Below are 14,761 nucleotides of genomic sequence, written 5' to 3'. Positions count from 1 at the left end.
TTTTTACATCAATCCTATATTAGAGTGTGATAAAGTGCTAGTTACCCAGTGTTTTGTATTTAAATTGAAAATATAGATACTATTTTATGTTTTTACATCAATTTTTTTTCTAATTTGTAATAAATAACAAGTTTTTTTAGTGATTTATTTGACTTCTAGTCTCAGACAACATTGTCCAGAGTTTCAACCTCAGTAACTTCAATAATTTCGGCGTTTACCTTTATTATTTCCCAATCTTTTTCGTTAATTATCATTTGAAATTATAATCTAGCCCTTTTTTTACATTTATAACCACCTTTTTATGAAGTTTGTGCGCTCAGTATCCTGTGAAGACAAATTTTTCTCCAGACATCAAAATGGTACAGGTAGGTGTTTTCCTTCATATTTTGGTTAATCCTTATCAGATAAATGTCCTTTGCAGATCCAAAGATCCCCTGTAATAGGCCTAGTGGGGCCTCCATCAAGCAGCAGTCAATCCAAGGTCATAGTGAAGAAAATGATGAAAAACCATCAACTTTTGCCAAGAACTTGAGTGTTTTTTTGGTCCATTTGTTGAATTCAATCACTATTAAACCATTTTTAAGCTTTTGGACCTTCTTGACTAGTTTCCTGATGCCCCATGGCCTTCTGATAGCTTGACCTAGTTCCCCGCATGGCCCGGAGTTCCTGAGATATCTCAGAATTACCAAGAAACTTACCCTCTTATGAATGTAAACAAACTCATGTGGTTTTGTTTACACTTTTTTAAAACTCTTCAGTTAACCCTTTAGTATTTAATTAAAAAGTGTTTGGTGCCTTTGAACCCCTAACTAACTCAGCCCTGGTCTAAATGCTATCTGCTTTTCACCTTAGTTTTTGCCAGATTTTTCATTTTTAAGGGGTTATTTTGGTTTTTGGGGTATTTTTGGCCTCTTCAGTGGTCCCAGTACAGTAGAATGGACCATATTTGTCTTCACTATCAACCTTTACCACAGTTTCTTTTGGACTATCATGTAGGTACCTATTATTATCATATTAATATTTTATGAGTTAATTTTTAACTTGGCGTTTATATTCATATTCAGTGGTTTAGAATTCTAAATGATGGGATGAAATAGATGCATCAGAAAGTAGCGTGGTCAGTTTCGGCCAAACTTTGTCGGGAAAGGGTTCCCTAAAAGTTTCTGGAAAAGTTTGCGAGTGAAAAAGCATGTTTACGGTCGGATTATTGTTAGCATAATGCTAATGTAAACACGATAAAACAACCGGACAGGTTTATATTGGGATAGGCCCCGTCGTGTTTTGTACGAAAAAATACTCTCGTCTTCTGAATAGAAGGCTCTAAGGCCGATCGCACACGGATTGGAATCGTCTAGAAAGGAATGCGTTTTTCTCTTGTAAAATAAAAGCATAGACCACGGACGGTTCAAATTGCGAGGGAATTTTATCTTTTTTTTTTTTTTTTTTTTTTTTTTTTTTTTTTTTTCTTTTCTTTTACAACATTGACCTCATTATGGAGCACAGTCAAAACCATTTGACAGCACTACTAGATACTATGTATATGCCACAGAGAAAGTAGCTGTTTTCAATAAATTATTCTATCTTATTACTTAAGTAGTATTATTACCTACTTGGTAGGTGTGGAATCAAAGTAAGGACACAATATTACGTAGTCTTGCCATAAGTTCTGTTGCAAATTGTTCACTCTATATTTTCCTTGAGCCTGCATGGAAATACTTGCAAGGAATGTAAGGAGATGATTGGCATGAGCCAGAGAGGCCATTTTCCAGCCTCTGTGATGATTTAATGAGGTACCAGTTTGAGGAGCCTACCAACCACCATTTTCATGGATAAGACGCCAAAAAAGGACAAAAAATTACCAAGAAGACATATCTGAAATTGATCAGTGACATTTAAGTCACATGGAAGCATTTAGGTCTTTTACTAAGATTCAGATCCATTTCATAAGGCCCAATTCACTCTGGCATGGCTAAAACACCATGTTACGCAATTTATCGAGTCTGAAGAATGGCCCTCAGGAAGTACTGATTTGAAGCATTTGGATTATGATGCTTAGCCAGATTAAAGTTCATGTCCTGTTGTAAATGTCATAGGAATTTGGAAAGTATGAAGTTAGTCTAGAGAGAGCAGTGGCAAATTATCCCATGAATAAGGTGCGTACTTGGAGTGGTGTTTGGCACAACAGACTAAAGCCCTGTGTGAAGGCCAGAGGTGACGATTTCGAATGGACATAGGTATATTTTACTTGTTTCTTAATACATTATTTTCTCATAAATTCAAATGATTAAATTTTCAAATCTTGCCTTCTTTATCGAACTTTTTGTAGTGTAACAGAACTTATGGCTAGACTACGTATAATGGTTCACCCTGGTACACATGTATTTATGGAATCAAAATAAGGACATTAAATTTAGGTTCACCCTGTAGTTACACAGGTATTGATAACAAGGTCAAGGGTCACACTGTTAGTGACTATGAGCATTGAGCACCTAAAATAAGGTCTATTCGGTACTTGTTCAAAAGTCATGTCAATGGAAAATTGCTACCGAAAGGAGCTGTCACAAATAAGCAGTGACCAGTGTTATAAGTAATAGGGTTAAGTTAAACACAAAGAAGCTTTCACAATTTGAGCAGTGACCAGTGTTATTCTCGTGGTTTCTGAACAAAATTACTCTCAACAAAAATGAAAAGTAGTGAGAATATTTGTGGGTGTGAAATACTCTGGTATAAAATCAGTCTCAGTGGACGGTTCTGGCTCTGGATGTTTATTTGAGTCCAAGTCAAATCATGAAATTTAGCATACTTAGTACCTACTTACTCAATCCAGGAAAGAGGTTTGTGATAAGTTCATGCTTAATACACTCATAATTCCTTTATTAAGGAAGTGACAACCCAAAATTTCGTCTCAGCTGTCTTTGTTCATACTGATTGAGCTCAGTGGGCACTCACCTGGTAAATGAGTCAGCTTGGGTTCAAGTCCCAGCCTGGGCATTTAATTTTCTCTCTTTTTTTTTATCAAATGCATTCATTTGATGTACCTACCTACCCTCAACAATTTTCATCAAATAAACAGAGGATTAAACTGTTGGTACTTATAATGGAACAACTTGTTCTAAGCTGACTAAAGCACTACTAAAACTTATAGGATCTTAAAAGCAGCCTATTAGTATGTGATGGGATTTGGTTCATTCCTGAAAGGTATGGTCCTTATGGTGTTGTTACATGATACGAACCATGTAAGTATGTAAAAATATTTATTACCTACATGTTCGTATCTTAAGAACTACAAACTGCAGATTTGCAGAACCATACCTCTCAGGAATTGACCCCAGTGGGTATATTTACAGCCGGTTTCTTTCGTCTGAATCAGTGACCGAGGTATAGAATTTCATCCTCAACACTGTTTAAAAATTTGACCACAATGATGGCAGTAGTAGCCAAAAAAAAAAAAAAAAAAAAAAAAAAAAAAAAAAAAAAAAAAAAAAGTTTTAAAAAAAAAAAAAAAAAATGCAGTGCAGTGAGTGGGATTTTCAAATCAATCGAATCCAGATACTTGACTTTATCGAATCCGGATTCGATGGATTGAAAAAAAAAATGCCCCAATACATTACTTTCCTTTCTAGAGGATAAGGAAAGTAAAACTCCTACTGAAGAGATTTTTTACACCAAGTTTATTTTGTCGACTCAGCAGGCCGGCTCAGGTGATGAGTCGAATTCGGATTCGGATCAGAACAGTGCCGGCTCCGACAACGATACCACCAAGTCCGACAACGATACGACCAAGGATTCGGATGCTGAAAGCAAAACTTCGGACCGGGGGAGTAAAAGGTCGGCAGGCTCCGAATCGGACAAGTCTTCTAAGTCTTCGGGTAGTGAAAGGTGAGTCTGACGAAGAAAACTTGACCCTGCCTTAGGCCAGCCACTCACTATCAGGTAAACCTGATCAGGTGTCAGTTCTACCTGATAGTGTTTGTGCTCATCAGGTATACCTGACAGACGGATCTTTTCAGCTGTACCTGTCAGGTCTACATAGTGTGTGTGCTCATCAGGTGTACCTGTCAGGTCTACCTAATAGTGTGTGTGCTCATCAGGTGTCCCTGTCAGGTCTACCTGATAATGAGTGGCCGATCAGGTGTAGGTATCTGTCAGGTCTACCTGATAATGACTGGCTGGCCTTAGTGGCGTAGTTGAAGGGAATTATTCAATAGGTGGAGCTCCCGGGGTGTAATGGTCACTGCGCTCACCTTGCACGCGGGAGACCCGGGTTCGATTCCCGGCGGAGAGAGACTCGAACCTTTTATGGCCGGTCTTACCACTTTTTTTTTTTTTTTTTTTTTTTTTTTTTTTTTTTTTCTTTTCTTTTACAACATTGACCTCATTATGGAGCACAGTCAAAACCATTTGACAGCACTACTAGATACTATGTATATGCCACAGAGAAAGTAGCTGTTTTCAATAAATTATTCTATCTTATTACTTAAGTAGTATTATTACCTACTTGGTAGGTGTGGAATCAAAGTAAGGACACAATATTACGTAGTCTTGCCATAAGTTCTGTTGCAAATTGTTCACTCTATATTTTCCTTGAGCCTGCATGGAAATACTTGCAAGGAATGTAAGGAGATGATTGGCATGAGCCAGAGAGGCCATTTTCCAGCCTCTGTGATGATTTAATGAGGTACCAGTTTGAGGAGCCTACCAACCACCATTTTCATGGATAAGACGCCAAAAAAGGACAAAAAATTACCAAGAAGACATATCTGAAATTGATCAGTGACATTTAAGTCACATGGAAGCATTTAGGTCTTTTACTAAGATTCAGATCCATTTCATAAGGCCCAATTCACTCTGGCATGGCTAAAACACCATGTTACGCAATTTATCGAGTCTGAAGAATGGCCCTCAGGAAGTACTGATTTGAAGCATTTGGATTATGATGCTTAGCCAGATTAAAGTTCATGTCCTGTTGTAAATGTCATAGGAATTTGGAGAGTCGACAAAAAAAAAAAAAATGATAGAATGATAGAACACTCAATGATAAAATAAAAAAGCACTAGGTTCTATTCAAGTGAAGACTAGGGGATAAAATAAAAAAGCTTTAGGTTCTATTCAAGTGAAGACACCTACCTCGGTGGGTAGGTGAAGACACCTACCGGAAAGTATGAAGTTAGTCTAGAGAGAGCAGTGGCAAATTATCCCATGAATAAGGTGCGTACTTGGAGTGGTGTTTGGCACAACAGACTAAAGCCCTGTGTGAAGGCCAGAGGTGACGATTTCGAATGGACATAGGTATATTTTACTTGTTTCTTAATACATTATTTTCTCATAAATTCAAATGATTAAATTTTCAAATCTTGCCTTCTTTATCGAACTTTTTGTAGTGTAACAGAACTTATGGCTAGACTACGTATAATGGTTCACCCTGGTACACATGTATTTATGGAATCAAAATAAGGACATTAAATTTAGGTTCACCCTGTAGTTACACAGGTATTGATAACAAGGTCAAGGGTCACACTGTTAGTGACTATGAGCATTGAGCACCTAAAATAAGGTCTATTCGGTACTTGTTCAAAAGTCATGTCAATGGAAAATTGCTACCGAAAGGAGCTGTCACAAATAAGCAGTGACCAGTGTTATAAGTAATAGGGTTAAGTTAAACACAAAGAAGCTTTCACAATTTGAGCAGTGACCAGTGTTATTCTCGTGGTTTCTGAACAAAATTACTCTCAACAAAAATGAAAAGTAGTGAGAATATTTGTGGGTGTGAAATACTCTGGTATAAAATCAGTCTCAGTGGTGTAGTGTAAGCACACTGGACGGGTCTGGATGATTATTTGAGTCCAAGCTGTCCAAGTCAAATCATGAAATTTAGCATAGTACCTACTTACTCAATCCAGGAACGAGGTTTGTGATAAGTTCATGCTTAATACACTCATAATTCCTTTATTAAGGAAGTGACAACCCAAAATTTCGTCTCACCTGTCTTTGTTCATACTGATTGAGCTCAGTGGGCACTCACCTGGTAAATGAGTCAGCTTGGGTTCAAGTCCCAGCCTAGGCATTTAATTTTCTCTCTTTTTTTATCAAATGCATTCATTTGATGTACCTACTCTCGACATTTTTCATCAAATAAACAGAGGATTAAACTGTTGGTATAATGGAACAACTTAATCTAAGCTGACAGTCTAAATAAAGCACTACTTAAGTATAGGATCTTAAAAGCAGCCTATTAGTATATGATGGGGTTTGGTTTTTTCCTGAAAGGTGTCCTTATGGTGTTGTTACATGATACGAACAATGTATGTGAAAATATTTATTAGATGTTCGTATCCTAAGAACTACAAACTGCAGATTTGCAGAACCATACCTCTCAGGAATTGACCCCAGAGTGGGTATATTTACAGCCGGTTTCTTTCGACTGAATCAGTGAATCCTTCGAATTGAGAGAGGGATTTATTTGAAAAAAAAAAATAATAATAAAATAAAATAAAAAAGTTTTGAAAACAAAATAGAGTCCAATGAGTGGGATTTTCAAATCAATCGAATCCAGAGTGAGTCTGACGAAGAAAACTTGACCCTGCCTTAGGCCAGCCACTCACTATCAGGTAAACCTGATCAGGTGTCAGTTCTACCTGATAGAGTCAGTTCTACTTGATAGTGTTTGTACTCATCAGGTATACCTGACAGACGGATCTTTTCAGCTGTACCTGTCAGGTCTACATAGTGAGTGTGCTCATCAGGTGTACCTGTCAGGTCTACCTAATAGTGTGTGTGCTCATCAGGTGTCCGTGTCAGGTCTACCTGATAATGAGTGGCTGATCAGGTGTAGATATCTGTCAGGTCTACCTGATAATGACTGGCTGGCCTTAGTGGCGTAGTTGAAGGGAATTAGTCAATAGGTGGAGCTCCCGTGGTGTAATGGTCACTGCGCTCACCTTGCACGCGGAAGACCCGGGTTCGATTCCCGGCGGAGAGAGACTCGAACCTTTTATGGGCGATCTTACCACTGAGAGTTAACACAGTGCGAAGAATTTTCTTTGGCGTAACCCATTTGATTTACACAGGCCAGTATTTCTTAAATTCTGGATTAACTGAAAATAAGATCGGGCATTAAAGAAGTATCTGGTACAGACTACAGTTTTTCTTTCGATCTGACCGTACAATCAAATCGTAAGAAAAAAGTCGTAGCGTGCGATCAGGCTAAACACACTACTATCACGTCACGCGTGAGCTCATGGGGAGTCCGAAAAATCTAGCCTAAAGTTTTCCCATAATATTGTAGGTACTTTCGTTCAGGACTGCTACACTACCATCACGTCACGTGAGGGCAGTGTGGCTATCATGAACGAAATTATCTACAATATCAGGGGAAAACTTTGAATAGTTAACACAGTGCGAAGAATTTTCTTTGGCGTAACCCATTTGATTTACACAGGCCAGTATTTCTTAAATTCTGGATTAACTGAAAATCTCTTGTAAGATCGGACATTAAAGAAGTACCTGGTACAGACTACAGTTTTTCTTTCGATCTGACCGTACAATCAAATCGTAAGAAAAAAGTCGTAGCGTGCGATCAGGCTAAACACACTACTATCACGTCACGCGTGAGCTCATGGGGAGTCCGAAAAATCTAGCCTAAAGTTTTCCCATAATATTGTAGGTACTTTCGTTCAGGACTGCTACACTACCATCACGTCACGTGAGGGCAGTGTGGCTATCATGAACGAAATTACCTACAATATTAGGGGAAAACTTTGAACTACATCTTTTTGACTCCCCATGAGCTCACGTGACGTGACAGTAGTGTGATTCTACCTCTTGTCTCTTTTTACTTTCCTTTTTGAGGTGAAGTTAAGAAAGTAACTGATACAATTCACAGGTTTATCAGTTACTTTCCCTTCATTTCAAAAATTTAAATGGGAATTTACAAAGTTACTTAAAAAGATGAGTGTTCCACCGCCGTTTTTATTTCGTAGCAATGAAACAACTGCTACATTAGACGCATGTGGTCTGTGTCGTAGCATGGCCATCCCGTAGTATGCCTCTCATCAAATGGGCGAGAAGAGACACAATACTTCCCATTTAGGTGCTGGGTCAACAGTCTCCATGATTATATTCTTGTGAGACGCATGTGGTCTGTGTCGTAGCATGCCCATCCCGTAGTATGCCTCTCATCAAATGGGCGAGAAGAGACACAATACTTCCCATTTAAGTAGGTGCTGAGTCAACAGTCTCCATGATTATATTCTCGTCTTTTCCCAATCGTGATGCAGCAATTCCAACTCATCGGATTCAGACTCGGGGGCCAGTTCCTCAAAGAAGTCTGCAGGCGGTCGGGATAGTTCGCTAGGAGGTCGGGATGGTTCGGTAGGGGGCGGGGCGAGTGATTCTTCGTCTGCCCGCCAGACCGTGTCCCCGTCGCCCAAGAAGCGAACCAAGGAGAGCTCCCGGGTGTGGGAGGAGAATCCGGATATCTACGGCATACGCAGGTAAGATGGGGAAGACTGTGGTCTGACTGGGGGACCCTTAAACAGGGAGTAGACCAGTGTCTTCCTGTGGGACTTAAAATAGGGATTAGACCAGCCTAACCCTAACCAGCGTGGCTAGCTGGAGGCTACAAAGGGTTTATCGTGTTTCAAAGGAAAAGCGCAGGTCCTCTTGATGGTTGATTGCGGTTCGGGACGGACCAAGTAAATTTGGCTAGAAACCATCAACCTCCCTCGGTGCAACTACACCGCTACAACAACATGGGATAATTAAACGAAGCAGTGGGAAGGGATGGGCTATTGAAACGATAGGTACCGTGAACTGCCCTAACCTGGGACACTATGCTGTCTTGGGACAAAATTTCCTCGCGCAATTTAATCTGGCAACAGTGTGTCAATTTTTAGGTAGTACATTGGTATTGGTATAAGTAGGGCCATCGGCTTTAATTAACGCCCTTGGTCACTGCGGCCTGGCTAGATCTTTTGTGACCCTGTAGCCTTAGGTAGTACAGTTAAGGACAAAAAAAAAATCGGTCCAGTATGATGTCCGTATCATGATATCATTGGACAAGAGTTTTTTTTCGAATCAATTGAATCTTTATTATTATTATTAATAGATCTTTTTGTACTCTTTCCAACGATATACAATAGAATACTCTAAGAACTTGATTTTTGAACTTGGTTCGCTCTGCCTTTTACCCATTCAATTACCTCCAGAATGTTGGTATCTTCTCTGTTTACCACAATAATAGTAGTAGCTTACTGCTGGAGTAAAGGGACTTTTCAGTCCTATGCGAGCAGTATAAATAAGCACTATTATTATTAGTCTTATTCTGGCAGTATCATCATCATTGGTTAACAACCGAGGGGTTGGTTTGCAGCAGTACGCCATGATTCTCAATCTTCTGCTTTCCTCTTCAGGTCGTAGTATGTTGTCACGTTCATGTCTCTCGTGATCTCCTTTATGTAGTCAAGGGGTGGCCTTCCAACTGTATTAGTACCTTATATCATCCCCTCTATTACTCTTGGAGGTAGAGTAAACAGGGTATATTCTATTCTAAACCATGTGTTTATTTCCCCCCAGTACGTGGAACTCGGACAGTTCGGACTACGACAGTGAAACAGATAAAGAAACAGTTGTCTCGCGGAAACCTCCTGCCCGTGCCAAACCATCTAGTCGTGCCACTGCTTCTAAGAAACGGAATGCCCCCTCTTCATCTCGGGGTAGAAACCAGAGGCGGAACAAATTGTCCTCTAGTGATGAGTCGAGCGATGATAGTGAGAGCTCGAGGAAAAAGTAAGTTGTTTCTTCACTTACCAACAGACGAAATAGCACTGGAAATTGTATTTTACATCATGGAAAAAAAGGGGAGGCTTGCTAGATTTTCAGGGGAAATGATGCCCTCACGGGCGAAACATATCTAAAACATAAGTAGACCTACTTTACGTGTACTAAAGTTAAAGTTTAGTAAGAGACAAAGTAAAGAGGAAGGCTTGCTTAGATCATAAAAATGAAATCATTGTAAAAAAGGTACAAACGACATAAAGTTGGACGAGGCATGGATTTTCATCCTCAGTATACTTTTAGAATCTGACTACAATAATAGTAGTAGCCTACTGCTGGAAAAAATTGACTTTTCAGTCCTATATGAGCAGTACCTATAGATAAGCACTATTATTATCATTCCTTAGGCTTTGTGAATTTTTTTCCCATGACAATAATTATGCTGTTTTATCTTCTACAGACCCACGCGACGTAATGCTCGTCCAGTCAAGAGTTACAAGGAGGACAGTGATAAGACTGATAGTGATGACCTTATTGAGGTGGACTACACACAGGCAGAAGTGGAAGAGGCACCTCCAGACAATTCGGAAACCATCGAACGGGTCATATACTCGCGAAGAGGCAAGAAAGGAGGTGAGTGACTGATGGTGTAGAGGGGCCTTTGATTCTTTTTCTTAGGCTGTTACAGAACTTGAAAATTGAAATGACCAGTTAGGCACACCTTTTAAAATACTCTTTTTTAGGAGGTTTGACAGAGGGAACTGTAACTGCTATGGTCTTATCGTCCGAAATCGAAGAGAGAAGGAAGACAGGATAGGAGAAAGCCAGCCGTTCCGAGGACGAACATTATCCCATCAGGATAAAATCCGCCCCGGGCGGGAATCGAACCCGCGGCCTAGCGCTTACAAGGCAGACGCACTACCAACTAAGCTAACTAGGCTGGCTGAAAAAAAAAAAATACTCTTTATATTACGAATAATAGTTTTTGCCAGCCTAATTAGCTTGGAAGGTTGCGCGTCGACCTTGTATGCGCTAGGTCGCGGGTTCTTTTCCCCGGGCGGGAATCGAACCCGCGGCCTAGCGCTTACGAGGCAGACGCACTACCAACTAAGCTAACTAGGCTGGCTGACAGGATAGGAGAAAACCAGCCAATTCGAAACACAAACCAAGGCGGGAATCGAACCCGTGACCTCGTTATATACAACTGACAAAGGTACTGACCAAAGTCACGTCACTGGTGTACTCTTCTCCTATCCTGTCTTCCTTCTCTCTTCGATTTCGGGACGATAAGACCTTAGCAGTTACAGTTCCCTCTGTCAAACCTCTTTAAAGTCCTCATGATCGATGGTTGACTGCGTTTCAGGACAAGCCAATTAAACATGGCTAGAGACCACCACACCGGTGTATGGCTGAAAAGATAACTTTTCTTTATTATGCCATCACCATTTAGCTGCAGCTGAAGCCGTTACAGCAACAACAACCTCTTTTATACACGTAGAGTAGACGAGAGTAGGTAGGGTTTCTGCGTTTAACCAGTATCTTATCTGTCATCAAACTTCTTTCAGGGTGTCTACCAGACTGGAAAACCGGGAAAAGTCAGGGAATTTCATGGGGACTGGAAAAGTCAGGGAAAAGTCAGGGAATTTCACGAAAAAGTGCCAAGAATCAAAAAAAGTCAGGGAATTTTTCAAAGCCTAAAAAAAGACAAAGAAAGATTTCAATAAAAAAAAGTATGCAACCATGAAGGGGCAGCATATAATCTCTCAAAAATTTCGCCTGCGGCGCTGCGAATTCGGATTCGGATCAGAACAGTGCCGGCTCCGACAACGATACCACCAAGTCCGACAACGATACGACCAAGGATTCGGATGCTGAGCGTCTGCCCGCCAGACCGTGTCCCCGTCGCCCAAGAAGCGAACCAAGGAGAGCTCCCGGGTGTGGGAGGAGAATCCGGATATCTACGGGATACGCAGGTAAGATGGGGAAGAATGTGGTCTGACTGGGGGACCCTTGAACAGGGAGCAGACCAGTGTCTTCCTGTGGGACTTAAAATAGGGATTAGACCAGCCTAACCCTAACCAGCCTGGCTAGCTGGGGGCTACAAAGGGTTTATCGTGCTTCAAAGGAAAAGCGCAGGTCCTCTTGATGGTTGATTGCGGTTCGGGACGGACCAAGTAAATTTGGCTAGAAACCATCAACCTCCCTCGGTGCAACTACACCGCTACAACAACATGGGATTATTATTGGGATAATTCAACGAAGCAGTGGGAAGGGATGGGCAATTGAAAGGATAGGTACCGTAAACTGCCCGAACCTGGGACACTATGCTGTCTTGGGACAAAATTTCCTCGCGTAATTTGAACTGGCAACAGTGTGTCGATTTTTAGGTAGTTAGGTTTAGGGTTTTTTTTTAGTACATTGGTATTGGTATAACTAGGGCCATCGGCTGTAATTAACGCCCTTGGTCACTGCGACCTGGCTAGATCTTTTGTGACCCTGTAGCCTTAGGTAGTACAGTTAGGGACAAAAAAATCGGTCCAGTATGATGTCCGTATGATGATATTATTGGACAAGAGTTTTTTTTTTTCGAATCAATTGAATCTTTATTATTATTATTTTTAATAGATCTTTTTGTACTCTTCCAGCGATATACAATAGAATACTCAAGAAACTCGATTTTTGAACTTGGTTCGCTCTGCCTTTTACCCATTCAATTAGCTCCAGAATGTTGGTATCTTCTCTGTTCAAATACTGTTATCCTAATCTGCAGGTCAGGGCGATCACGCAAGGAACCAGAGCGGCTGACAACACAGCCGGCTGATAGCGATTCTAGTGATCATCATCGGGGCAAAGGTCGAGGTGGAGGACGAAAGAGAAAGAATTCCAGCGCCCAGAGCTCCAAGGAGTAAGTGGGGATGGGTTAAAATTGAGTAATTGTCTTGCAGAAGGCCCCAGGTTCAATTCCCAGAGTCGACAAAAAAAAAAAAAATGATAGAATGATAGAACACTCAATGATAAAATAAAAAAGCACTAGGTTCTATTCAAGTGAAGACTAAGGGACTTATCAGTCACATTCTGGCAGTATCATCATCATTGGTTAACAACCGAGGGACTGGTTTGCAGCAGTACACCATGTTTCTCGATTTTCTGCTTTCCTCCTCAGGTCGTAGTATGTTGTCCCGTTCATATCTCTCATGATCTGCCAAACTCTTCAGTTAACCCTTTAGTATTTAATTAAAAAGTGTTTGGTGCCTTTGAACCCCTAACTAACTCAGCCCTGGTCTAAATGCTACCTGCTTTTCACCTTAGTTTTTGCCAGATTTTTCTTTTTAAGGGGTTATTTTGGTTTTTGGGGTATTTTTGGCCTCTTTAGTGGTCCCAGTACAGTAGAGTGGACCATATTTGTCTTCACTATCAACCTTTACCACAGTTTCTTTTGAATATCATTGCCAAAGTCATGAGCTTTTAGCTTTGGTCTTGTTGGTTGATGATCACCTAAAATATTAAGGAAATGTTCATTTTGTTAGAAATAGCCATTGCCACCTGTTGTCTACTATTCAGATGGGAATGCTTTTGCCTCAAGCCCTTATTAATTGCATTTGGTAATGAAATTATTTGATATTGTAATTATGCAGAAGTCACGTCCGTGGAAAAGAAAAGCTCCTTTTGGTATTTAACCTAACCCTATAATAACACTGGTCACTGCTTGTCTGTGCCAGTTCCTTTGGTAGCAATATTCCACGGATGTGACTTCTGCACAAGTTTCCTTTGATATTTTTACTCCTTCAAGTTTTAATTAATGTTCTTTTACTACAGTTAAAGGGTCAAAGTTTTTCTATCTAAAAATAATGTCCCTTTTATCTATTTACATTGGAAAGGAAATTAAGTCAAATGGGTGGCCTTCCAACTGTATTAGTACCTTATATCATCCCCTCTATTACTCTTGGAGGTAGAGTAAACAGGGTATATTCTATTCTAAACGATGTGTTTATTTCCCCCCCAGCACGTGGAACTCGGACAGTTCGGACTACGACAGTGAAACAGATAAAGAAACAGTTGTCTCGCGGAAACCCCCTGCCCGTGCCAAACCATCTAGTCGTGCCATTGCTTCTAAGAAACGGAATGCCCCTTCTTCATCTCGTGGTAGAAACCAGAGGCGAAACAAATTGTCATCCAGTGATGAGTCGAGCGATGATAGTGAGAGCTCGCGGAAAAAGTAAGTCATTCCCCTCCTCTTACCAACAGACGAAATAGAATTAGAAATTATGTAGTTTACATTGTAAAGGCGAGTCTGACTTGGTTTTCAGGGGGAAATGATGCCCTCACGGGCAAAACTATCTTACATAGGTATCTAAAACACTAGTTAAAATGTATCTGGAACCCCAGTTGTCATAAAAATCGGCGTAGGTAGTGTTCAGTCTATTGATCAACAAACGATATCAATTGACGACGTTAGTCTGGCTAGGGGGCGCTATACAGAGAATAGACTAGCTATAGGACTATAAATAGGGAGCAGAACAGCTAACCCTAACTGACCTAGCTAGCTGGCAGTTCTTCCAAGGGTTCTCTCTGCTTTTAAATAATGAGCACAAGTCCTCACGATGCGTTGGATGACTGCGGTTCAGGACGAGCCAATTAAACATGGCTATAGACCATCACCCCGGTGTATGGGGAAAAAATCTATTCTGCCTTCAGCATTCAGTTACAGCTGAAGCCACTACAACAACAACATTATTTTTTATTTATGTTTGAAAAGTGAAGTGGGATGTGCGTTAATAAATTATGCTGTTTTATCTTCTACAGACCCACGCGACGTAATGCTCGTCCAGTCAAGAGTTACAAGGAGGACAGCGATAAGACTGATAGCGATGACCTTATTGAGGTGGACTACACACAGGCAGAAGTGGAAGAGGCACCTCCGGACAATTCGGAAACCATCGAACGGGTCATATACTCGCGAAGAGGCAAGAAAGGAGGTGAGCGACTG

General features: G+C 40.6%; 2 protein-coding genes across 2 annotated transcripts in view; both read left to right on the top strand.

Moving 5' to 3' along the window:
• Window positions 1-20: 20 nt before the first annotated feature.
• LOC103512903 (chromodomain-helicase-DNA-binding protein 1-like) overlaps window positions 21-14,761 on the top strand; it is a 46,378-nt gene continuing 31,637 nt past the window's right edge. Inside the window, exons 1-7 of the mRNA XM_026826161.1 lie at window positions 21-365; window positions 3,689-3,879; window positions 8,277-8,454; window positions 11,710-11,747; window positions 12,545-12,679; window positions 13,778-13,990; window positions 14,578-14,750. Of these exons, the coding sequence (XP_026681962.1) occupies window positions 357-365; window positions 3,689-3,879; window positions 8,277-8,454; window positions 11,710-11,747; window positions 12,545-12,679; window positions 13,778-13,990; window positions 14,578-14,750 (937 nt within the window). The 5' untranslated portion in view covers window positions 21-356. The remainder of the gene's footprint in view (window positions 366-3,688; window positions 3,880-8,276; window positions 8,455-11,709; window positions 11,748-12,544; window positions 12,680-13,777; window positions 13,991-14,577; window positions 14,751-14,761) is intronic.
• Window positions 9,233-10,631, top strand: LOC113468901 (chromodomain-helicase-DNA-binding protein 2-like). The gene is made up of 2 exons (XM_026826190.1): window positions 9,233-9,786; window positions 10,235-10,631. The coding sequence occupies exons 1-2, from the start codon at window positions 9,554-9,556 to the stop codon at window positions 10,413-10,415; spliced, it is 414 nt and encodes a 137-aa protein (XP_026681991.1). The 5' UTR covers window positions 9,233-9,553; the 3' UTR covers window positions 10,416-10,631.

This window comes from Diaphorina citri, unplaced genomic scaffold, assembly GCF_000475195.1.
Source record: "Diaphorina citri unplaced genomic scaffold, Diaci psyllid genome assembly version 1.1 scaffold38, whole genome shotgun sequence".
Taxonomy (NCBI): Eukaryota; Metazoa; Arthropoda; class Insecta; order Hemiptera; family Psyllidae; genus Diaphorina; species Diaphorina citri.
This window is presented reverse-complemented; position numbering and strand designations above follow the sequence as displayed.

Coding starts and splice junctions, on each gene's coding strand:
- LOC113468901 (XM_026826190.1), top strand. CDS start 9,554: ATGTGTTTATTTCCCCCCAGTACGTGGAACTCGGACAGTTCGGACTAC. Junction 9,787..10,234: donor AGTGAGAGCTCGAGGAAAAA/GTAAGTTGTTTC, acceptor TATCTTCTACAG/ACCCACGCGACGTAATGCTC.